The 25306-nt window shown below is 66.2% G+C and overlaps 3 protein-coding genes across 3 annotated transcripts; 1 reads left to right on the top strand and 2 right to left on the bottom strand.

Annotated features, from left to right (window-relative positions):
• Positions 1-325: 325 nt before the first annotated feature.
• Positions 326-9212, bottom strand: KHSRP (KH-type splicing regulatory protein; the record flags this gene model as incomplete). Its single annotated transcript, XM_030475481.1, has 18 exons — positions 8877-9212; positions 7562-7658; positions 7420-7458; positions 7279-7318; positions 7131-7180; positions 6964-7035; positions 6796-6853; positions 5407-5578; positions 5200-5298; positions 5014-5112; positions 4816-4918; positions 2920-3020; positions 2699-2840; positions 2407-2567; positions 2190-2308; positions 2001-2089; positions 605-796; positions 326-403 (listed from the first exon to the last, which is right to left on the bottom strand). Coding segments are annotated over exons 1-18 (1972 nt in total), but the record flags the coding sequence as incomplete, so codon positions are not given.
• A 719-nt stretch (positions 9213-9931) lies between these two features.
• LOC115603577 (glycine-rich cell wall structural protein-like) lies at positions 9932-13979 on the top strand. Its single transcript, XM_030475522.1, has 6 exons — positions 9932-9962; positions 10599-10641; positions 11238-12353; positions 13095-13158; positions 13504-13539; positions 13835-13979. Exons 2-6 carry the CDS (start codon positions 10608-10610, stop codon positions 13866-13868), a joined length of 1284 nt encoding a protein of 427 aa, XP_030331382.1. The 5' UTR covers positions 9932-9962; positions 10599-10607; the 3' UTR covers positions 13869-13979.
• A 110-nt stretch (positions 13980-14089) lies between these two features.
• On the bottom strand, positions 14090-24745 carry LOC115603576 (low-density lipoprotein receptor-like). Its single transcript, XM_030475520.2, has 18 exons — positions 24527-24745; positions 23429-23551; positions 22784-22906; positions 22330-22701; positions 21532-21654; positions 21335-21448; positions 21093-21212; positions 20227-20352; positions 19948-20119; positions 19275-19502; positions 19079-19197; positions 17812-17951; positions 16823-16964; positions 16203-16337; positions 15952-16026; positions 15701-15864; positions 14697-14720; positions 14090-14662 (listed from the first exon to the last, which is right to left on the bottom strand). The coding sequence occupies exons 1-17, from the start codon at positions 24603-24605 to the stop codon at positions 14697-14699; spliced, it is 2379 nt and encodes a 792-aa protein (XP_030331380.1). The 5' UTR covers positions 24606-24745; the 3' UTR covers positions 14090-14662.
• Between the last annotated feature and the right edge of the window lie 561 nt (positions 24746-25306).

Genomic DNA, 25306 nt, shown 5'->3' with positions numbered 1-25306 from the left:
CCCATTTGTAGGGCACGGGGGGGGTATCCCCATTTATGGGTTGGGGGGGCACCCCATTTATAGATTGCGGGGGGGTACCCCCATTTACAGGCGCGGGGGGGGGTGCTCCTCCATTTGTAGGGCACTCCCCCATTTGTGGGGTGCAGGCGGGGTACCCCCATTTGTAGGTGCGTGGGGGCACTCCTGTTTGTGGGGTGCGGGGGGGCCCCCCATTTATGGGGTTTAGGGGGGGCACCCATTTGTGGCATGCGATGGAGGACCCCATTTGTGGATTGCAGAGGGGGCCCCCCCATTTATGGGGTGCGGGCTGGGGGGGGGTCCTTACCTTGTTTCTTGTAATACTCCTCCCAGGCTTTCGTATAGTCCTGCTGGGGGGGGGCCCCGGGTTGCTGGGGCTGCTGGCCTGGGGGGGGGGGGGGCACACACACACAACAGGGGGTCAGAGCCCCCCCAAAGCTCTGGGGGGGTCTGAGACACCCCCCCCCCAGCCCTTTTGGGGAAGGGGGGATGGGAGGGGGGGGGGTTTTGGGGGTGGCAGCCAGGATGTGGGGGGGGGGGGGGATATTGGGGCTCCCCCCCCCCCCCAGTTTTGGGGTGCACTCACCTATTTTCTTGTAGTACTCCTCCCAGGCCTTGGTGTAGTCGGACTGGCCGGTGGGGGGGGGCTGGGGGGGCTCCCCCTGCACGGGGGGGGCGGTGGGGGCCGGGGGCTGCCCCGGGACCGGCCCCGGGGGCTGTTGGTAGTAGTGCGAGTAATAGGCGGCCCAGGCGGCGTTGGGGTCCGCGGCTGCTTTACCTGCGGGGGGGGGGGGACACCCCAAAACAGGGGGTGAGATGGGGGGGGACACCCCGAAAATAGGGGATAAACAAAGGGGGGGCACCCCAAAACAACCCGTGGGGGGGACACCCCAAAACAGGGTGAAATGAGAGGAAACACACCAAAAACAGGGGAGAAGTAGGAGGGGGACACCCCAAAACAGGAGCTAATGGGGAGGGGACACCCCAAAACAACCCATGGGGGGGATCCGAAAACAGGGGGTGAGATGGGGAAGACACCCCTAAAATAGGGGATAAGCAAAGGGGGGGCACCTCAAAACAACCCATGGGGGGATCTGAAAACAGGGGTGAGATAAGGGGGGACACCCCCAAAATAGGGGATAAGCAAAAGGGGGGGCACCCAAAAACAACCCATGGGGGGATCCGAAAACGGGGGTGAGATAAGGGGGGACACCCCCAAAATAGGGGATAAGCAAAAGGGGGGGCACCCCAAAACAACCCATGGGGGGATCCGAAAACGGGAGTGAGATAAGGGGGGACACCCCCAAAATAGGGGATAAGCAAAGGCGGGGGCACCTCAAAACAGTCCCTGGGGGGGAACACATCAAAACAGGGGGGGAGATGAGGGGGGACACCCCAAAAACAGGGGATAAGTAGGGGGGGACACCCCAAACAGCCCCTGGGATGAGACCCCAAAACAGGGGGTGAGATGGGGGGGGACACCCCCAAAACAACCTGTGGGGGGGATCCCAAAACAGGGGGTGAGATGGGGGGGGACAACCCAAAATAGGGGACATGCAGAGGGGGGGGACACCCCGAAACAGGGGACAAGCAGAGGAAGGGCACCCCAAAACAGCCCCTTGGGGGGACCCCAAAACAGGGGCTAAGGGGGGGGGACACACCCCAAAACAACCCATGGGGGGGGATCCGAAAACAGGGGGTGAGATTGGGGGGACACCTGAAAATAGGGGATAAGTGGGGGTGGGACACCCCACAACACAGGATAAGCAAGTAGAGGGACACCCCAAAGCAGGAGATAAGTGGGGGGGGGGAACACACCCCAAAACGACCCATGGGGGGGGGACCCCAAAACGGAGTGAAATGGGAGAGGGAGGGGGGACACCTTAAAACACAGGATAAGCAGGAGACGGACCCCAAAACAGGGGCTGAGATGGGGGGGACCCCCCAAACCAGCCCCCGGGGGGGGGGGGGTTCATACTCACTGGGGTCGTGGGGGGCCGGCGGCTGCCACTGGGGGTAGGTGTTGCCCCAGCCCTGGGGGGGGTACTGGTGCGGGGGGGGGCCTCCGGGGCTGCGAAGAAAGGGGGTGAGTGGGGCGCAAAAGTGGGGGGGGGGGGTGGCATATATGTGCCCCCCCCATCTTTAGCCCCCCATTAACCACCACTACTCACTGCGGGGGGGCTCCGGGGGGGCCCTGGTTGAAGGGTCCTGGGTTGAAGGGCCCCATGGGGCCAGCGGGACCCGGTGGCCCCCCCGGACCTGGGCCTGGCCCCACGGGGCAGAGCGGCCCCTGCGGAAGGGAGCGGGGTGAGCACAGGGGGGTGATGATGGATTGGGGGGGGGGGGGGTACAAAGGGGGTGTTTTTGGGGTGCCCCCCCCCCCCAAACCTCGATCTTCTCCTCGATGAGCTGCTTGGCGTGGTCGATCTGCTGCGGGGAGCCGCGGATGATGAAGAGCTTAAAGTTGGGGTCCCCATTGGGGGGCAACTGCCTCGAGATCTCCACAAAGGCCCCCGTCTGCTGGTTGATGGCTTTGACGTTCTCCCCACCTGCGGGGGGGGGGGGGCACACGCACACAGAAAGGGAGGGGGGGGGTTTTGGAGGTGGTGGGGTGTGTTGTGTTTGGGGGGGGGGGGTGTGTGATGGGGTACAAAAAGGGGGGGGGGGGATCCCCACTTACCTCTCCCGATGACCAACCCGCACTTGTGCGTGGGGATGGAGAAGGTCATCTCGCCCCCGGGGGGGCCCCAAGTGCCCTGGCCCCTCCCGCGCCCCCGCCCCCCCGGGGGCATCCCCGGCCCCGGGGGCCCCGGGGGGCCGCTCTGCGGGGGGAAGGGAGGTGTCAGGGGCGGGCGGTCCCCCCCGGGGGCGCGGGGAGCCCCGGGCCGCCCCCCCCCCTACCCGCAGGCTCTGCAGGAGGTCGTTGATGATGCGGGCGGCGTGTTCGCAGCGCTCGGGGGGGCCCATGATGTGAGCGATCTTCTCCGGGCCCGTCCCGTCGTCTGCGGGGGGGGGGGCACGGGTTAGATGGGGGGGGGTGAATAGTATGGGGGGGGGTGAACAGAAGCGGGGGGTTAAACAGCATGGGGGGGTAAACAGAATGGGGGGGGAACAGCATGGGGGGATTAAACAGTATTGGGGGGGTTAAACAGAATGGGGGGGTAAACAGCATGGGGGGTTAAAGAGCATACGAGGTTAAACAGAATGGGGGGGTTAAACAGAATGGGGGGGTTAAACAGAATGGGGGGGTTAAACAGCATGAGAAGGGATCAAACAGCATGAAGGGATAAATATGGTGAGGTGAACAGCATGGGGGGGTGAACAGCATGGAGGGGGTGAACAGCATTTTGGGGGGGTTAAACAGCATCGGGGGGGTTAAACAGCATCGGGGGGTAAAAAGAATAGGGGGGTAAACGGGGGGGTTAAACAGCATGGGGGAACAAACAGCATGGGGGGTTAAACAGCATGGGGGGAGTTAAACAGTATTGGGGGGGTTAAACAGAATGGGGGGGTAAACAGCATGGGGGGGTAAAGAGCATGGGGGGGTGAACATGGCGGGGGTTAAACAGCATGGGGGGGTGAACAGCATGGGGGGGTAAAGAGCATGGGGGGGTGAACATGGCGGGGGTTAAACAGCATGGGGGGGTGAACAGCATGGGGGGGTAAAGAGCATGGGGGGGTGAACATGGCGGGGGTTAAACAGCATGGGGGGGTGAACAGCATGGGGGCATAACACACGGGGGGTGAACAGCATGGGGGGGAACATGGGGGGGTTAAACAGCATGAGAGAGGGTTAAACAGCATGGGGGGATGAACACGGGGGGTGAACAGCAGGGGGGGGGTTAAACAGCATGGAGGGTAAACACGGGGGGGTGAACAGCATGGGGGGTAAACATGGGGGGGTTAAACAGCATGCGGGGGTGAACAGCATGGGGGGGTTAAAGAGCATGGGGGGTAAACATGGGGGGGTTAAACAGCATAGGGGGGTGAACAGCATAGGGGTGAATGGGATGGGGGGGTAAACATGGGGGGTAAACGGCATGAGAAGGGGTTAAACAGCATAAGGGGGGTTAAACAGTATGGGGGGGTGAACAGCATGGGGGGGTAAACGTGGGGGGGTGAACAGCATAGGGAGGTAAACAGCATAGGGGGGTAAACGTGGGGGGGTAAACAGCATGAGAAGAAGTTAAACAGTATTGGGGAGGTTAAACAGAATGGGGGGGTGAACAGCATGGGGGGGTTAAGTAGCATGGGGGGGTAAACATGGGGGGGTTAACAAGCATGGGGGGGTGAACAGCATGGGGGGGTGAACATGAGGGGGGTTAAACAGCATGGGGGGGTTAAACAGCGTGGGGGGGGAACGGCATGGGGGGGTTAAGCAGCATGGCGGGGTAAGCATGGGGGGGGTGAACAGCATGGGGGGGTGAACAGCAGGGGGGGTAAACATGGGGGGGTTAAAGAGCATGGGGGGGTAAACAGCATGGGGGGGGAACAGCGTGGGGGCATAACACGGGCATGAACAGCATGGGGGGGTGAACATGGGGGGTTAAACGGCATGAGAGGGTAAACACGGGGGGGTTAAACAGCACGGGGGGGGCATGGGTTAAACACGGGGGGGGTCGAACGGCACGGGGGGGGTCAAACAAAAAGAAAGGAGAATAGGATTAAACATCATGGGGGGGGTAAAACATCAAGGGGAGGGCAAAGAACAGAGCTGAACATCACAGCACCCCCCCCAAACCCCCCTTTAAGGGTGGGGGGGTCCCGGGGTGGGGGGGGGGGTCCCATCATCCTGACCTTGCTTGAACTGTATCCGCACCCCAGCATCGTTCTGGATCTTCTTGATCATCTCCCCACTGCGGCCGATGACGACCCCGACCGAGTGCCGCGGCACCGGCACCTGCAGCGGGGCCGGGGGGGGGGGTCAGTGTGGGGCTGGGGGTATGGGGAGGGGGGGGCATTGTGAGGGGAGGGGGGGGGCCCCCCCGGACTCACGTCGATGCCGCCGCCGATGCGGGAGCCGTACTCGTTGCGGTCGCCGAAGCCGCCCTGGTCGCGCTCGCGGAGGATGTCCATCACCATCTCACAGGCTTGCTATGGGGCACAACGAGGGGGGGGGACACGGTCAAAGGGGTGTGGATGGGGGGGGGGGGGAGTTGTCTTTGGAGGGGGGGGCCCCACCTGGACTTTGTAGGGATCGCCAATGATCCGCAGGGGTTTGTCCACGTTGGTGTTTTGGGAACCGTCTTGGATCAGGATCATCTTCACCCCGGCTCGCTCCTGGAGGGAGGGGGGGGGGGGGGGGAACGGAGGGAAAGGGTTAGAAAACAGGGGGGGGAACCCCAAAATTATCATCCCCACCCCCCCCCCAGCACCCCCCCGGGGTACCTGCAGCTGTTTGATGGTCTCGCCGCCTTTGCCGATGACCAGCCCGGCTTTCCCGGCGGGAATCATGATCTCCTGCACTGTCCCGTTCTGGCCGTTGGCGTTGTCGTGGAACTGCCCCGGCGGCCCCCCCCGGCCCCGCGACACGATGTCGTCCAGCATCAGCTTGGCCTTCCTGCCGCCGAGGGGGGGGCACACGTCAAAAGGGGGTACACGCGTGTTCTGGGTGGCCACACGCGTGTTTTGGGTGGCCACACGCATGTTTTAGGGCGCTACACGCGTCTTTGGGGGGGCCACATGCATGTTTTAGGGTGCTACACGCGTCTTTGGGGGGGCCACATGCATGTTTTAGGGGGCCACACGCGTGTTTTGGGTGGCCACACGCGTGTTTTAGGGTGCTACACGTGTCTTTGGGGGGGCCACATGCATGTTTTAGGGCGCTACGCGCGTATTTGGGGGGGTCACATGCATGTTGTAGGGGGCCACACACGTGTTTTAGGGCGCTATACGCATCTTGGGGGGGCCACATGCATGTTTTAGGGGGCCACACGCATGTTCTAGGGTGCTACACGCGTCTTTGGGGGGGCCACATGCATGTTTTAGGGGGCCACACGCGTCTTTGGGGGGGCCACATGCATGTTTTAGGGGGCCACACGCATGTTTTGAGTAGCCACACGCGTGTTTTTGGGGGCCACACACGTCTGGGGGGGCCGCACGTGTCTTTCTGTGGGCCACACGCGTGTTTCGGGGGGGCACATGTGTCTTTTGGGGGGTCACACACATTTTTAGGGGGCACACGTGTGGTTTGGGGGGGCCAAAAGTGTGGTTGTAGGAGGCCACATACATGTTGGGGGGGCCACATGTGTGTTTTGGGGGGCACACGTGTGTTTCGGGGGGTTTACGCATTGTTTGGGTGGCACACACATGTTCTGGGGCCCACATGCATGTTACAGGGGCCATATATGTGTTCTGTGGGGGCACACACATGTTTTGGGGGGCCACACGCATGTTCCGGAGCCCACAGGTGTGTTTTTAGGCAGCACATCCATGTCATCGGGAGCCACACGCGTGTTTTAGGGCCCCCACGTATGGTTTTGGGGGAGCACATGTGTGTTTGGGGGGCTACCCGCATGTTTTTAGACAGCACATGCGTGTTGGTGGGAGCCACATCTGTGTTTTGGGGGCAAGACACATGTTCTGGGGGACCACATATGTGTTTGGGGGGGGCACACGTGTGTCTTGGGAGGGCGCACGTGTTTTTGGGGGCGCACACGTGTTTTTGAGGGGCACACGCATGTTCTGGGGGCCACACACGTGTTGTGGGGGAACACGCGTGTTGCGGGGGGGGCACACACATGTTCGGGGGGGGGGGGCACACAGGCTCCTACTCACTGCACGGCCTCGGGGGAGCCCGTCAAGGACACGCTGCGCTCCGGTAACCCGCCGCTGTCTGCAATGGGGCAAGGGGGGGGCTGGAGCCAACGGGGCCCCCCCAGCGGGACGAGGGGCCTCTTGGGGAGCCCCCGGGGGGGCAATGGGGGGGCTGTGCCCCCCCCTCACCTGGGGAGATCTGTACTTTGCAGCCCGAATCCTGCTGGATCTTGTTGATCTGCTCCCCCCCGCGGCCAATGACTGGGAAAGGGGAAAGAAGAGACCATTGGGGGGGGGGGTGTCAATGGGGACCCCCCCTGACCCCCAAAACCCCCCCCGCGCCCCCCCCCACTCACTGAGTCCCACCATGCCATCAGGGACACGATACTCCTCCGTCACTGTCGACCTGCACATACAATGTGGGGGGGTCAGACACCCCAAAAAAACCCCCCCCCGGGACCCCCCAAAACCACCCCCCCCCCATAACCCCCCCCTTGGTCTCACCTGGGCGGGGGGTGGATGGGTCCCAGCGGGGCCGGGAGCGCTGCGGATGGAACCAAACCCCAGTGAGGGGGGGGGGGGACACGGACCCCCCCAAAATGGGGTGTCCCCCCCACACCCCCCCTATAGCCCCCCCATACTCACAGTCCCCCTGCGCCGCCAGCTTCTTGCTCTCAGGCTGATCTGGGGGGGGGGGGGAACAGCGTTATTAGTGACCCCCCCAAAAGGGTGATGGGTGGTTTTGGGGTGCCCCCCCCCCAAATTTTGGGGTGCCCCCCCCCCTTACCGCCATCCTCCAGCTGCCGTTTCTGCCCCCCAAAGCTGAAGTCGGGGGTGTTGTTATTCACCGTCGTCGCCGCGTCCCCCCCGATTTTGGCCGCTATCTGCAAAGGGAATGGTTGGTGCCGGGGGGGTCACCCCCAAACCAGCACCCCCTAATTCCCACCCCCAGCACCCCCAAACCCCCCCCATGGTCTCTACAAGCCGCACGCTGCTAAAGGAGACCCCCCCACAGTGTCTTTGTGAGCCCCACACTATGGGGGGGCCCCCCCCAAAGCTCCCCCCTGCAGCCCCCCAAAAGCTCTCCATAAGCCCCATAGAAGGGAAGGGTCTGTGTGAGCCCCATAGCAAGGGGGGGCCCCCCAAATTAACCCCTCAAGGCACACATTGGGGCAGGAGCCCCCCCAATCGTTGCTGTGAGCCGCACATATGGGGGGGGAGCCCCCCAAAACCCTCCATCAAGCCCCACAGGAGGGGGGGAGTAGCTCCAACATCCCCGCCCCAAGCCCCACACAAGGGGGGAGCCCCCCCATGAGCCCCACATCACAGGGGGGCCCCCAAACCCCCCCAATGTGAGGCCCATAGGAAGGGGGTCACCCCCAAACCCCCCCCATGACCCCACATCAATGGGGACCCCCTGTATGGGTCCCATAGAAGGAGGGGGTCACCCCCAAAACCCCCCTATGAGCCCCACATCAATGGGGACCCCCTGTATGGGTCCCATAGAAGGAGGGGGTCACCCCCAAAACCCCCCTATGAGCCCCACATCAACGGGGACCCCCCATATGGGTCCCATAGGAGGAGGGGGTCGCCCCCAAACCCCCCCCATGAGCCCCACATCAAGGGGGACCCCCCATATGGGTCCCATAGGGGGAAGGGGTCGCCCCCAAACCCCCCCCATGAGCCCCACATCCCAGGGGGGGCCCCGAAACCCCTCTATGAGGCCCATAGAAGGAGGGGGGGGGTCACCTCCAAACCCCCCCCATGAGCCCCACATCAATGGGGACCCCCCTATAAGGCCCATACGAGGGGGGGTGCCCCCAGCCCCACATCACGATGGGACCCCCAAAACCTGGGGGGGGTGGGGGGGACCCCCCCTAAACACTCACTGGGGTGGGGGGGGGGGATCGGTCCCCGGTAACAGCCGCCCCCCCCACCTCCCCCGGGGGTCACGTGAGGTCGCGGGGGGGGGGTGTCACCCCGCGCGCCCCCGGGGGGGGCGGGGCCTTACCGGGAGGGTGGGGGAGGGGCCGCGGCGCCGCGGCGGGGCAGGGGGGGACCCCGGTGCCTCCCGGTGCCTCCCCCCCCGCCGGGCCCCTCACCTGCCGGGCCCGCTGCACCGCGTCGGCGAAGGCGTCCTTCCGGATCCCAGCGGCGGCGGCGGGGCCGCCCCCTGCGCCGCCGCCACCGCCGCCTCCTCCTCCTCCTCCTCCTCCGCCAGCGCCGCCGGGGCCCGGGCCGCTGCCCCCCGCGGCCGGAGGCGGCGGCCCCGCGGTGGAGGCGGCTGCGGGCGGCGGGGCCCCCCCGGGCGCGGCGGCAGCGGCGGCGGCGGGCGGCGGCCCCGCGGCGCTGAACTCGGACATGGCGGCGGCGGCGGCGGCGGGAACAGGCCGCGCTGTCTCCACACACTGCGCGGGGCACGCTGGGACGGGCGGCGGAGCCCCGCCCTCACTGCGCGCGGCAGCCAATGGGAGAGCGGAGAAAGGTTGAGTGGCACAAGGAGGTGGCCAATGAGGGAGGGGAACGGAGCCGGCGCGCGCGCGGAGGAGGAAGGGGAGAGGACGGCGCTGAGGGAAAGGATTGGAGGAAGGAAGAGCCAATCCGAAAAGGGCGGGACCGGAGGGGCGCTCGGCCAATGGTGGAGGCAGCTCGGCTGCTATTGGACGAGGAAGCGGATGGCGGGGGGAGGCGGGGCTTCCGCGGCTTCCTATTGGAGGAGGCGGCGCCTCACTGACGGCCACCGGAGTCAATCGGAGGGCGCAGAGCCGCTCAGCGGCCGGTGATTCGCTGGCGCGCGCTGGGGCGGAGCTTCTTTAGAATGACAGGCCCGAGAAGCAATCGGCGGCAGCAAACGCGCCACCGATTGGCCAGCGGTGATGGGCGGGGCCAATCGCGGGGCGGACCCGCGGTTTCACGCACCAATCACCCGCCAGCACCGCGGTTGGGCCAATGAGGAGGGTGCGTTGCGCGCCAGCCCTCCAATGACGTTCGCGAGGCCGTTTAGGAGGGAAACGGCAGCCAATCAGCGGCGTCGCCAGCACTCAAAGGGGCGGGGCCACATGGGGGCGGGGCCTGAGGAGGGAGGGGGAGTGGCCTGCAGGGATGGGGCTGGGATTGGCGGGGAGGGGGCGTGGCTAAAGGGGGCGCGGTCAAAAGGGGGCGTGGCCAGCGCGGGAGCGGAGCGGGAGGTACCGGAGCGGCCGCAGCGCCGGGGGGGGGGGGGACCCGGGGGGGGGTTTTGGGGGTCTCGGGGGGGGTCCCGGGCTCGGTCCGGCCCCACGGAGGCCGCTTGTGACCAGATGGGGGGGAACAGGCGCCCCCGGAGCCGGCCCCATCGACACTGACCCCAGGGCAAAGGGGCTGTGGGGCGGTGGGGCTGGGGGGGTGGCAGATGGGGGGCAATAGGGACAAGGGGTTGTGGGGCCCGGGGACGGTGGGGCCGCGCTGGGGCCGCGCTGGGGCCGCCGTGGGGCGGCTGAGCCGGAGCCGCCATCGCCCCTAATTGCTTCCATCTGCGGGCGAGGAGGCGCCGGAGGGGGAACAGCGGCGATGGGGGGGGGACACACACACAAGCACCGTGAGCGCCCCCCCAGCCGCATTGCCCGGCCCAGGAACCCCCCCATCCGGCCCCATAGTCCCGGTTATCGGGGGGGGGGGACACCCCCGATGTCCCGAGGTTGGGATGGGCGGAGGCCCCGGGAAAAGGGGAACTGGGGGGGCCGTGCCCGCGGGGCTGGACACGGGGATGGAGGCACATGGGGGGGTTATAGGGGGTGGTTGATGGGGGGGGTCCATGTCGCTGACCCTGGCGTGTCCCCCCCCAGGCTGGGGCCATGGCTCAGGTCCTGCCTGCCGATGCGTTCCCAGGTGAGGGGCTGGGGGGGTCCCCATTGCGGTGGGGGGTCCCTGTAGCCATAGGACTAATAGAGGGGGGGGTCCTGGCCCCCCTGGATGTCATTAGGGACGGGGAAGCGGCTTTGGTTGGGGCAGGGGGAACCCTGGGTACTGTGAGGGGGGTCTGAGGTCAATGGGGGGGTCCCTGGGTCCGCGTTACAGTGGGAGGGGGTCTGATGAGAAGGGGGGGTCTTCGACTCCTGGTGCTATTAGGGGCAGGGAGGGGGTCCCGGTTGGGATGTGCTGGGTCCCGGTTGCGCTATGGGGGGGTCCTGGTTGGGTTGTGTCGGGTCCCGATTGCCAGTGGGGGGGTCCTGGTTGGGATGTGTCGGGTCCCGGTTGTGCTACGGGGGGGTCTCGGTTGGGATGTGTTGGGTCCCGGTTGCGCAATGGGGGGGTCCCGGGTGGGAGGTGTTGGTCCCGGTTGGGATGTATCAGATCCCGGTTGCTCTATGGGGGGATCCCGGTTGGGATGTGTCGCGTCCCGGTTGGGATGTGTCGGGTCCTGGCTGCGCTATGGGGGGGGTTCCCGCTGTGGGGCTGGTCCCGTTGTCACTGCGCTGCCGCAGGTCGCCGCCGCTCGGGGTCAGGACCGGCGCCGGGGCCGGGGGACGCGCGGTACACGCTGGAGACGGCCTATGGGTACCGGCTGGACCTGGGCTTCCTGGGCTACGTGGAGGCCATCGAGAAGGGGCTGACGCTGCGGCGAGTGCCGGTGAACCGGCGCCTGCACCGCGCCTCGTGGGCCGGGGGCCGGGAGCCGGAGCCCCGCGCCCGGCCCCGGGGCGGGGGGGACGAGGAGGAGGCCGGGGCGGGACCGGCGGCGCTGCGCTTGGTGCGGGAGCAGATGGCGGCGGCGCTGGGGCGGCTGCGGGAGCTGGAGGAGCAGGTCCGGGCGCTGCCGGCGCTTCGCCGCCGCCTCGAGCGGCTCCAGGAGGAGAAACGGCAGCTCCTGGAGCGGCTCCGGAGCCACCGCGGCTGCGGCTGCGGCGCCGGTGCCGCCGAGGAGGGAGACGGCGTCAGCGGGGCCGTTGTGGGGAGCGGGAGCGGCGCCGGCAGCGCCGGGGCCGGCTCCGGCAATACCGGATCCATTGGTGGTTCCGGGATCGGCTCCGGCATCACCGGGTCCATTGGTGGTACCGGGATCGGCTCCGGCATCACCGGATCCATTGGTGCGACCGGGACCGGCTCCGGCATCGCCGGGTCCATTGGTGGTACCGGGATTGGCTCCGGCATCACCGGATCCATTGGTGCGACCGGGACCGGCTCCGGCATCACCGGATCCATTGGTGGGACCGGGATCGGCTCTGGCAGCACCGGATCCATTGGGGGGACCGGGATCGGCTCCGGCATTACCGGGTCCATTGGTGCGACCGGGATCGGCTCCGGCAGCACCGGATCCATTGGTGGGACCGGGATCGGCTCTGGCAGCACCGGATCCATTGGGGGGACCGGGGCCGGCTCCGGCATCACCGGCTCCATTGGTGGTACCGGGACCGGCTCCGGCTCCATCGCTGCCGCCGGGACCGGCTCCGGGCAGGCGCGGGCGCTGCCGCGGGGCCGCCGCTCGGTGGCCGTGGGCACGGACGGGGCCGCGGCGCTGCCGGGGCGGGTGGTGGAGCTGGAGCAGCGCCTGCACCGGGCGCTGGAGGAGCTGCGGGAGGCCCGGGCCCGGCTGGGACAGCGTGAGCGGGACACGGGCGGGGATGTGGGGTGTGGATACGGGATGTGGGATGTGGGATGTGGGATGGGGATTTGGGATGTGGGATGTGGGATACGGGATACGGGATATGGAACGTGGGATACGGGGTATGGACGTGGGATAGGGGATGTGGGACATGGGATATGGAACATGGGATGTGGGATATGGGATACACACATGGGATTTGGGATGTGGAACATGGGATATGGAATGTGGATATGGGATATGGGATACAGGCATGGGATGTGGGATGTGGAACATGGGATATGGGTTACAGGCATGGGACATAGGATATAGAACATGCAATACAGGATACAGACATGGGATGTGGGACATGGAATATGGACATGGGATATGGGAGATGGACATGGGATGTGGGATATGTGAGATGAACATGGGATATGGCACATAGGACATGGGATATGGACATGGGACATGACATATACAACATGCAATATGGAACATGGGATACGGACATGGGACATGGATATGGGACATGCAATATGGAACAGGGGATATGGACATGGAATACGGGACATGGACACAGGACATGGAATACGGCCATGGGATGTGGGACATGGACACAGGACATGAGATATGGGACAGGGGACACAGACACAGGACACGGACATGGGACATGGGATATGGACATGGGATGTGGGGCATGGAACATGGGACATGGACCTGGGGGGCTCCAGCCTCACACCCCCCCCATGTCCCCCAGAGCCGCCGGGTGACGCCAACGGGGCCGAAGGCGACGGAGACCCCCCCGGGGGGGGCAGCGGCAGGTGGGGCCGGGGGGATGGGGCAGGTTTGGGGGTGCCGGGGGGGGGATGGGGCAAGTTTGGGGGTCCCGAGGGGGGGGAATGGGGCAGGTTTGGGGGTGCCGGGGGGGGGGATGGGGCAGGTTTGGGGGTGCCGGGGGGGGGGATGGGGCAGGTTTGGGGGTCCCGAGGGGGGGGGATGGGGCAGGTTTGGGGGTGCCGGCGGGGAGGATGGGGCAGGTTTGGGGGTGCCGGGGGGGGGATGGGGCAGGTTTGTGGGTGCCGGGGGGGGATGGGGCAGGTTTGGGGGTGCCGGGGGGGGGATGGGGCAGGTTTGGGGTCCTCTCACCCCCCTTTCTCCCCCCCCAGCTCCTCCGACGACAGCGAGTACCATGAGGCAGAGGGGTGAGACCCACACACGCGTGTGCGATGCGTGATTCCCCCACACACGTGTACTCACATGACACCCCCCTGCACACACATGTGCTCACATGGCACCCCCACACACACATGTGCTCACATAGCACCCCCCCACACACACATGTGCTCACATGACACCCCCCCGCACACACACGTGCTCACATGACACCCCCCAGCACACCCATGTGCTCACGACACTCCCCGCGCACACACATGTGCTCACATGACACCCCCCCGCACACACATGTGCTCACATGATGTCTTCCATGTGTGTTCCAGCCCCCCCCCCAGGCCCCTGCGGTGCCGCTGCGTGACATCGCGTGACGTCATACGAGCCCTCATGACGTCACAGCGCACCCTGTGACATCATCACCCAGCATCCCCCCCCCCCATTTGCGTGTCCCCCCCCAACCTCCCCCCCAATAAAGCACCTCCAGACACCGGGACCCACAACTGGGGGCACTTGGGGGGCCCGGGGGGGGCACTTGGGGGTCCGGGGAGGGGGGGGGGGAGAAGAAGGAGGCAGGACAAGGGAGGGAAATAAATAACCCGTGTATTGGTCATGTCACGACATAGGGGGGCCCTGTCGGGACAGGGCCCCCCCCCTTCCCATCCCCCCCCCCAAGGCCACGTTTTCGGTTCATTTTCACAGTTTTTGGTTCAAACCAGCACCTGTGGCGTGTGCACGCGTGTGCACGCGTGTGCTGGCGTGTGCCGCGTCACGCACAGCCATGGACAGCCCCATAGAGGTGTGTACGGCCACATACAAGCGCATCCACACACAGTGTGTACAGGCGTGTGCAGCCGTGTAGAGCCCATGTGCCACGACGTATGTGCCCATACAGCCGTGTCGAGGCGTGCACGGCATCACGCACAAGCACGTATGGTCCAGGGTGACCACGTATGACCCCCACACGCACACACATGTACAGCCACATACAACCACATACAGCCGTGTCCAACCGCAGCCAGCCTCATACGTGAACCCAGACACATACAACCACACGCGACCACATACGAGCGGGTCCAGCCCCGCACACGCGTGGCCGGGGTCGCACCGAGCCCTGCCCTGGCACTGAGGAACACGCGTGACCACGCGGTGCCACACGTGACCACGCGGTGCCACACGTGACGCGCCGTCCTCAGGCCACGTCGTCATCCAGGACCTGGGGGGGGAATCGGGGGGGGGGTCAGGGCCCCATTGGAGCCCCCCCTGCCCCATAGCTCCCCATAGGGAGCCCCATAACTCCCCATAGGGAGCCCCCACTGCCCCATAACACCCCATAGGGACCCTTCCACACCCCATAACTCCCCATGGGGAGCCCCCACTGCCCTATAACTCCCCATAGGGAGCCCCATAACTCCCCATAGGGAGCCCCCCACACTCCATAACTCCCCATGGGGACCCCCGACTGCCCCACAACTCCTCATAGGGAGCCCCCACTGCCCCATAACTCCCTATAGGGAGACTCATAAGTCCCCATGGGGAGCTCGCCACACCCTATAACTCCCCATGGGGACTCTGCACTGCCCCATAACTCCCCATAGCGACCCCTCCACACCCCATAACTCCCCATGGGGACCCCCCACTGCCCCATAACTCCCCATGAGGAGCCCCCCACACCCCATAACTCCCTATGGGGAACTCCCCACACCCCATAAATCCCCATGGGCACCTCCCACTGCCCCATAACTCCCCATGGGGACCCCCCACTGCCCCATAAGTCCCCATGAGGAGACCTTTACACCCCATAACTCCCCATAGGGAGCCCCACAGCCCCATAACTCCCCATGAGGTGCTCTCCACATCCCATAACTCCCCATGGGGAGCCCCCCACTGCCCCATAACTCTCTATAGGGAGCCCCTGCTGCCTCATAACTTCCCATGGGAACCCCCCCCCCGCCCCATAACTCCACATAGGGAGCCCCATAACTCCCCATAGGGAGCCCCATAACTCCCCATGAGGAGCTCCCCACTTCCCATAACTCCCCATAGGGAGCCCCCCGCCCCATAACTCCCCATGGGGACCCTCCCCTGCCCCATAACTCCCCATGGGGAGCTCCCCACTTCCCATAACTCCCCATAGGGAGCCCCATAACTCCCCGTAGGGAGCCCCACAGCGCCCCCTGGGGACGGCCGGCTCACCGGGGGGGCCCGGGGCGCCCCCAGGCCGTGGCCCAGCGGCTCCTCCTCGTCGTCGGCGCCGCCCTTGCGGAACACGGGGTTGCTGAAGCTGATGCTCCGGATGCTCCGGCGCCTCCACCCGCGCCAGAGCCCGCGGGCACCGGCGGCCGCCAGCGCCAGCACCGCTGCGGGGGGGACAGCGTCAGCGGGGACCCCACACCCCCCCCCCACCACCGCCCCATAAGTGACCCCCCCCCCCCCCAAAAACGTACCCAGCGGCAGCATCACCGCGAGCGCCGTCGATGCCGTCCTGCTGCCCACGTGCCCCACGGCACCACCGCGGCCGCCTGGGGGGGGACAAGGGATTGCCCGATATGGGGTGCGGTGTGGGGCTGGGTTATGGGGCTGAGCCATAGGGCTGGGTTATGGGGATGGGATATGGGGCTGGGGGTGGGGGGGTGGGGCTGGGATGTGGGGCTGAGCCATAGGGCTGGGTTATGGGGCTGGGATGTGGGGCTGGTACCTGCGGTAGCGTTGCCAGATGTGCCGGTGCTGTTGGGGGTCCCGGGGGTCCCGGTGCTGGCTGTGGGCTCTGGGGCCCCCCTATGGCCAGGGGTGGGGGGCTGCGGGGGGGCTGCATCCAGCGGGGCCAAGGGGGCTGCGGGGGGGGGGGTACAGGGGGTCAGGTGGGATAATGGGAATGGGGATGGAGATGGGATGGACACAGGGACACAGGAAGAACATGGGAAGGACACGGGATGGACATGGGAAAGACATGGATGGACATGGGAAGGACATGGAGGGACATACAGACATGGTATGGACATGGGATGGACATGGATGGACATGGGATGGACATACAGATATCGGATGGACATGGGAAGGACATGGGATGGACATGGGATGGACACGGGATGGATACGGGAAGGACATGGAGGGATATGGAAAGGACATGGAGGGACATACAGACATGGTATGGACATGGGAAGGACACAGGATGGACATGGATGGACATGGGATGATCATACATATATGGGATGGACATGGGAAGGACATGGATGGACATACAGATACGGGATGGACATGGGAAGGACATGGATGGACACGGGAAGGACACGGCTGGACACGCGTGCACCGCGGTACCTGAGGGCTGCCGCAGCGGGTGCACCAGCACCAGCCCCTGCACCGGGAACCGCTCCTGGAGCAGCCGCCGCGGCGCCGAGGCCGAGCGGAGCCCGAGCCCCAACACGGCCCCGAGCCGGGAGTCGCTCCAGTAGAGCTGCTCCTGCGGGAACAGCGGCGCCACGTGGGAACGGGCACGGGAGTGGGCACGGGAATGGGCATGGGAATGGGGCATGGGAATGGGAGAGGGGAATGGGAGAGGGGAATGGGCACTGGGAATGGGGCATGGGAGTGGGGCACAGGAGAGGGGCACGGGAGAGGGCATGGGAATGGGCACCGGGAATGGGCATGGGAATGGGGCACGGGAGTGGGGCACGGGAATGGGGCATGGGAGTGGGGCATGGGAATGGGCACCAGGAATGGGAGAGGGGAATGGGCACTGGGAATGGGGCACAGGAGTGAGGCACGGGAATGGGGCACAGGAGTGGGGCATGGGAATGGGCACCGGGAATGGGAGAGGGGAATGGGAAAGGGGAATGGGCACCGGGAATGGGACACGGGAATGGGAGAGGGGAATGGGAAAGGGGAATGGGCACCAGGAATGGGGCACGGGAATGGGAGAGGGGAATGGGGCACAGGAATGGGGCATGGGAATGGGACATGGGAAGGGCACCGGGAATGGGGCACGGGAATGGGCACTGGGAATAGGACATGGGAGTCGGACACAGGAATGGGAATGGGACATGGGAATGGGGCATGGGCACTGGGAATGGGACATGAGAATGGGCACTGGGAATAGGACATGGGAGTGGGACACAGAAATGGGAATGGGCACTGGGAATGGGACATGGGAATGGGCACCAGGAATGGGTCAGTGGGAATGAGACAACAGGAAGGGGCACCGAAAACTGGCACTGGGAAGAGGACATGTGGAATGGGGAACCAGGAATGGGATACAGGGCATGGGCACTGGGAATAGGGGGGGTTGGGGGGGCCCGGGGGGGCCTCACCTCGAACACGGCGATGGCGAAGGGCTGCGGCAGCACCGCGGGGTCCATCAGCACCGTCCGGCGCCGGCCCCCGTCCACGTCCGCGCTGCAGAGAGCGTGGAGCCGAGCGTCCACCCAGAACAGGCGCCGCGACGGCAGGTCTGGGGCAGGGACGGGGCGGGGGGGACAGACACGTGAGGATGGGGATGGGGAGGGACGGGATGGGGCAGGATGGGGATGTACAGGGAAGGGATAAGGACAGGATGGGAATGGGGACAGGATGGGGATGGGGATGGGGTTGGGATGGGGACAGGATGGGGATGGGGTTGGGATGGGGATGGACAGGAAAGGGATAAGGACAGGATGGGAATGGGGTTGGACAGGAACGGGATGGGGACAGAGTGGGGATGTGGATGGGGATGGGGAGGGACAGGAACGGGATGGGGACAGGATGGGGATGGGGAAGGGGATGGACAGGAACGGGATGGGGACAGGATGGGGATGGGGAGGGACAGGAACGGGATGGGGATGGACAGGAACAGGATGGGGACAGGATGGGGATGGGCAGGGAAGGGATGGGGACAGGATATGGATGGGGATGAGGATGGGGAAGGGGATGGGAATGTACAGGAAAGGGATGAGGACGAGATGAGAATGGGGATGAGGATGAGGATGGGGATGGACAGGGAGGGGTTGGGGACAGGATGGGGATGGGGAAGGGGATGGGGATGCACAGGAAAGGGATGAGGGCAGGATGGGGAAGGGGATGAGGATGGGGATGGGGATGTACAGGAAAGGGATGAGGATGGGATGAGAATGGGGATGGGGATGGACAGGAAAGGGATGGGGACAGGATGGGGATGGGGAAGGGGATGGGGATGGACAAGGAAGGGATGGGGACAGGATGGGGATGGGGATGGGGAAGGACAGGGAGGGGATGGGGATGGACAGGAAAGGGATAAGGACAGGATGGGAATGGGGATGAGGATGGGATGGGAGTAGGGAAAGGGATGGGCATGGACAGGGAGGGGATGGGGGCAGGATATGGATGGGGATGTGGATGGAGAAGGGGATGGGGACAGGATGGGGATGGGGATGGACAGGAAAGGGATGGTGACAGGATGGGGATGTGGGTGGGGAAGGGGATGGAGATGGGATGGGGATGAGGACGAAGATATGGATGGGGAAGTAGATGGGAATGGGATGGGGACATGGATGGGGAAGGGGATGAGGATGGGGATGGGGATGCACAGGGAGGGGATGGGACCGAGGTGGCGCTGCCGCTCACCCAGGGTGATCCCATTGGGCCACTCCACGTCCTCGGTCACCAGCGGCGTCACATCGGAGCCGTCGAGGCGGCTCCGGGCGATCTTGGCGCTGGCTCCCCAGTCTGTCCAGTACATGTACCTGGGGGGGGGGGGCAGAGCCGTCACCCCCGTGTCCCCCCCGTGTCCCCCTCCATGTCCCCCCATGTCCCCCCGTACCCCTGCAGCGGGTCCAGGGCGATGCCGCAGGGTTTGGCTCCCTCCTCCCGCAGCAGCGTCCGGCTCCAGGCGCCGCCGGCGTCCGCCACCGACACGGTGCCGAGCCCGGAGTCCGTCCAGTAGAGGTTGTGATGGATCCAGTCCACGGCGATGGCGTCCGGGGTCCCCGAGCCCAGCTCCACCACCGGCACCTGCTGGTGGGCATCGGCTGTGCCGGCCAGCGGCGACCTGCCCGGATGGGGATGGAAGGGATGGGATGGGGATAAGGATGGGATGGGGATAAGAATGGGATGGGGATAAGAATGGGATGGGGATGGGATGGGGATGGGGGTGGGGATAAGGATGGGATGGGGGTGGGGATGGGATAGGGATAAGAATGGGATGGGGATAAGAATGGGATGGGGATGGGGATAAGAATGGGATGGGGATGGGGATAAGGATGGGATGAGGGTGAGGATGGGATGGGGATGGGATGGGGTTGGGATGGGGATAAGAATGGGACGGGGATGGGAGTGGGGATGGGATGGGGGGGGAGTGGGGATGGGGATAAGAATGGGATGGGGATGGGATGGGGATAAGAGTGGGATGGGATGGGGATGGGGAAAAGAATGGGATGGGGATGGGATGGGATGGGGGTACCGGAGGGTACGGGGCGGGTCCGGGGGTCCCTCACCGGTAGATGCGGCCCCGGCTGAGGTCAGCCCAGAACACGGAGCCGTTGCCCACGTGCACATCCAGGGCCCCGACGTGCTTGAGCGGCCCCAGGAGCCGCCGGTACCCGGCGCCGTCCAGCGCCATCTCCCGCAGCTCGTGTCGCACCGAGAACAGCAGCGCGGGGGGGGGCCCTGCGGGAGCCGGGCATGGAACCGCAGCGCCCACCACGGACCCCCCAGCACCGCACCTGGGGTGAACGGGGGTGAATTGGGGTGCGGGGGGGGGGGCCGGGTCTCACCGAGCGCTCGGCAGATGCTGGTGCCGGGGTCCAGCCTGTAGCCCCCCCCGCAGTCGCACTTGTAGGAGCCCGGCAGGTTGTGGCACTGTTGGCTGCAGGCGGCCGGGTCCTGGCACTCGTCGATGTCTGGGGGGGGGACAAGGGGGTCGGATCCATAAGGGAGTCATAGGGTTCCATGGAGGGGTGGAAGGGGGTCAGGGGGCCCCACAGTGGGGTCAGGGGGTTCCCGGGGGGTCCTATGGGGGGGGCCTCATAGTGGGGTCGGGGGTCCCAGAGGGGGGGGGGTCCCATAATCGGGTCAGGGGGTCCCAGAAGGGGGGTCCCATAATGGGGTCATGGGGTCCAGGGGAGTCAGGGGGGTCCTATGGGGGGGGGGTTTCATAGTGAGGTCGGGGGTGTCCCTATAGGAGGATCCCATAAGGGGGTCGTATAATGGGGTCAGGGGGTCCCGGGGAGGCGGGGGGGGTCCTATAGGGGGGGTGTCATAGTGGGGTCGGGGGTACCTATAGGAGGGTCCCATAGGAGGGTCCCATAATGGGGTCAGGGGGTCCCGGGGAGTCACAGGGGTCCTATGGGGGGGGGGTCTCATAGTGGGGTTGGGGGTGTCCCTATAGGAGGGTCCCATAGGAGGGTCCCATAGAGGGTCCTGGGGAGTCGGGGGGGGTCCTATAGGGGAGTTCTCATAGCAGGGTCGGGGGGGTCCCTGGGGAGGGTCAGGCAGTTCCTACAGGAGGGTCCCTGGGGGAGGTCAGGGGGTGCGGGGGGGTTGGGGGGTTCCTATAGAGGGATCCTATGGGGGGGGTCCCATAGTTGGGTCAGGGGGTTTCTATGGGGGGGGGAGGGTGTCCAAGGGGGTCAGCACCCACCGAGGCAGGTCCGTCCATCGGGGCCCAGGCGGAAGCCGTCGGGGCACAGACACTCGTAGCCCAGGGGCAGGTCCCGGCACACGTGGGAGCAGCCGCCGCCGTCCAGGCACTCATTGACCCCTATGGGGGGGGGGGGAGAACGGACCCCAAACGGGGGGGAGGGGGGGGAGTGTGTTGGGGGGACCCCCGAACCCCCTGGATGCTCATTGTGGGGGGGTTGAGGGGGGGGGTCCCGGCCCTACCGCACTCCTTGATGGGCTCATCCGACCAGTCCCGGCAGTCCCGGCGCTGGTTGCAGACGCGCTCCATAGGGATGCACTCACCGGAGCGGCACAGGAACCCAGCACAGGCGGTCACTGGAGGGGGGGGTCGGGACATGGGGTGTCAGAGCACCCCCATAACGCACACCGGGGACCCCCCCGCAGCCCCCGGCACTCACTGTTGTGGCACTCAGCCTCGTCGCTGCCGTCGGCGCAGTCGGTTTCGCCGTCGCAGCGCCGCAGCCCCGGTACGCAGCGCCCGTCCCCGCAGCCAAACTGGTCCGGGCGGCACGATGCGGCGGCTGGGGGGGGGGAAACGGGGGGGTCAGAGCAGCCCGGGTACCCCCCAACTGACCTACACCCCATGATGGACTCCCCCCTCCCATAACACACTGATGGACCCCCCCCCCAGCACCCCTCCCCACTAACCTGCACCCACTAAGTGACCCCCCCCAGCACTCCCCAACTAACCTGCACCCAATGAGGGATCCCCCCTCAGCACTCCCCAATTAATCTGCACCCACTGAGGGACCCCCCCCCCCAGCACCCCGCAACTAACCTGCACCTACTGAGGGATCACCCCAGCACTCCCCAATTAACCTGCACCCACTGAGGGACCCCCTCCACCCCACCCTCCAGCACCCCCCCAACTAACCTGCACCGATGATGGACCACCCCCCCGCCCAAGAACCCCAGAACCCCAGAACCCATTGATGGACCCCCCCAACCCACCTGCACCCACTGATGCACAACCCCCCCCCCCCGCACCCACTGATGCACCCCCCCCAGCACCCACCGATAGACCCCCCACACACACACTCACCCTGCACCCCCAAACGTGTGCCCAGCCCCAAACAAGCACCAGATATTGAGAGGGTGGGGGGGAAAGAGGGAGGAATTGGGGTGCAGATGGGGGTGAACGGGGAGGGGGGGTGCAGAGGGTCAGTGGGGTGCGGGGGGGGGGGTGTGTCACCCACCGCATCCCTGCTCGTCGGAGCCGTCGGCGCAGTCGGAGCTGCCGTCGCAGCGCCAGCGCCGGTGCACGCACTCGCCGGAGCCGCACTGGAACTGCAGGGGGGGGCACGGGCGGGGGGTGCGGGGGGGGCCGCAGCTTCGCGGCCACTCGTCGGAGCCGTCGGGGCAATCGGGATCCCCGTCGCAGGCCCAGAGCCGGGGCACGCAGGTCCCGTCGTGGCAGCGGAAGGCGTGAGCGCCGCACGGGGGCGGCGGCGGGCACCCGGCCTCGTCCGCCCCGTCCTCGCAGTCGTGTTCCCCGTCGCAGGCGAAGGCGCGGGACACGCAGGAGCCGCTCCCGCAGCGGAGCTGCTCCGGGCCGCAGGAGCGGGCGGCTGCGGGACACGGGTCAGTGAGCGGGGGGGGGGCGCATACACACTATGGGGGGGTTATGGGGGTGGGGGTCTCGGCACTCACGACATTGCAGCTCGTCGGAGCCGTCCTCGCAGTCGCGGTGCCCGTCGCAGCGCCAGAGCAGTGGAACGCAGCGGCCCCGGCGCCCGCCGCAGCTGAACTCTGCCGCGGAGCAGGACACGGAGCCTGGAGGGCACATGGTGCGTGGGACGTGGGACATGGGACACGAGACATGGGACACGGTGTGTGGGACACGGTGCGTGGGACGTGGGACGTGGTGCGTGGGACACAGTGTGTAGGACATGGGACATGGTGCGTGGGACACGGGACATGGTGTGAGGGACGTGGGACATGGGACATGGCACACGGTACACAGTACATGGCCCACGGTACATGACACATAGTATATGATACATGGCACACAGTACATGGTACATGGCGCATGACACACGGCACACACGATGCACAGCACGCAGCATGACACACACGACACACAGCACACGTGGCACACGGCACACACGACGCACAGCACATGGCATGACACACGCATGACACACGGCACAAACGACACAGCACGCAGCATGACACACAGCACACACACGACACACACGACACACGGCACACACGACACAGCACACACGACACAGCACACACATGACACACACAGCACACACGACACAGCACACACATGACACACATGGCACTCACTGCAGGTCTCGGGTGTCTCGTCGGAGCCATCCCGGCACTCGGCGCTGCCGTCGCACACCCACGTGCTGGCGATGCAGGACCCGTCCCCGCACCGGAACTGGCTCCGGCCGCACTCCCCGGGACCTGCGGGCAGCGGGGTCAGCCCAAACCACCCCCGTACCGGGGCTCAGCCCAAACCCCCCCCTCCCCCGGTACCGCGGGAGGGGTTGGGTGTGACCGGCTGACCCGAGGCGACCTTTGCCCGCCGGTGACCCTGACGTAGAACCAGGGTGGGGTCCGGGGATGCGGCCGGTCATTGGTTCCCATTCCCAGGTTATCCAGCCCCCATCCCGGGTTCTTCCAGCCCCATCCCGGGTTTCTACAGCCCCATCCCGGGTTTTCCAGCCCCATTCCCAGGTTTTCCATCCCCATTCCCGGTTTTCCAGCCCCATTCCGGGGTTTATCAAGCCCCCATCCCGGGTTTCTACAGCCCCATTCTCAGGTTTTCCAGCCGCATCCCGGGTTTTTCCATCCCCATTCCCGGGTTTTCCAGCCCAATCCCAGGTTCTTCCAGCCCCATTCCCGGTTTTCCAGCCCCACTCCCGGTCCCGGCCCCACCCGCCACCCCCGGTGGGCGCGGTCACCCCTCGCCCTGCCCGGCGCGCCGCTCTCTCATTGGCCAGCGGGGCGTTTCCCCGCCGGGTGGCCAGTCCGCGCTTCCGCCAATCAAAAGCGCGTCCGCCGCAGGGCGGGGCGTTACGCCTGTGGTGATTGGCCCTTGGCCTCGCCGGGGGGCAGGGCCGCGCTTCCTTATCCCCGCCCACCAGCCCCTGCCTCCGCCCGGGACCGGGGTTTTGGGGGGGGGGGTGTCCCGGTAAAAGGCGCCGGTCCCCCCCCCCCCACCCCCCCGCGGCTCCGCTTGGGGGGGGGGGGGGGGCACAAACCCGGGGGGTGGGGTGGGGGGGGGGTGTCAGGCTGCGTGGCGGGGCCGAGCCCCGGTGAGTCCGGATCCCCCCGGCCCCCCCCTTCGGTTCCCCCCCTCCCCCCGGTTCCCCGTTCCCCCCGTCGGGGACCCCCGGTGCTCCCCCCTCCCGCCCCGGTGCCCGGCTCCCCCCTCACCTGCTCCCGGTGCCGCCGCCGTCGCCGTCCCGAGCAGCAGCAGCCGCAGCAGCAGCGGCGCGGCCGCCGGCGGCCCCATCCCGGAGCCGCGATGGCGCTGGGCCGGTGCCGGGGCCGGTGCCGGGGCCGGTGCCGGCGCCCGGAGCGGGATCGGGATCACGATCGCGATCGCGGCTCCGGCCCCATTTCAAGGGCAGCGCGGGGGGGCGGGGCCTCGCGTGGGGTGATTTGAAACTGCCCCACGTCACCGGGGGGCGGGGCTTGGCGGACACACGGATACCGAGACCCCCCCCCGCGGCCCCGGCACCCCCCGACCCACGTCTGGCCCCCATAGACCGCCCCAGCCCTCCCATTGACCCCCCATAGACCCTCCATAGACCCCCCCCATAGACTCTCCACAGAACCCCCCATAGACCCTCCATAGACCCCCATAGACCCCCCCCATAGACTCTCCATAGACCCCCCTATAGACTCTACATAGACCCTCCATAGACCCCCATAGACTCCCCCATAGACTCTCCATAGACCCCCCCATAAACCCCCCCCATAGACCCTCCATAGACCCCCCATAGACTCTCCATAGACTCTCCATAGACCCCCCCCATAGACCCTCCATAGACCCCCCATAGACTCTCCATAGACCCTCCATAGACCCCCCCATAGACCCTCCATAGACTCTCCATAGACCCCCCCCATAGTCTCCCCATAGATCTCCCCCTAGACTCGCCACAGACCCCCCCATAGACCCGCCATAGAGCCCCCCATAGACTCTCCATAAAC

The sequence above is a fragment of the Strigops habroptila genome, unplaced genomic scaffold (assembly GCF_004027225.2).
Source record: "Strigops habroptila isolate Jane unplaced genomic scaffold, bStrHab1.2.pri NW_022045640.1_ctg1, whole genome shotgun sequence".
In the NCBI taxonomy this organism is placed as follows: domain Eukaryota; kingdom Metazoa; phylum Chordata; class Aves; order Psittaciformes; family Psittacidae; genus Strigops; species Strigops habroptila.
This window is presented reverse-complemented; position numbering and strand designations above follow the sequence as displayed.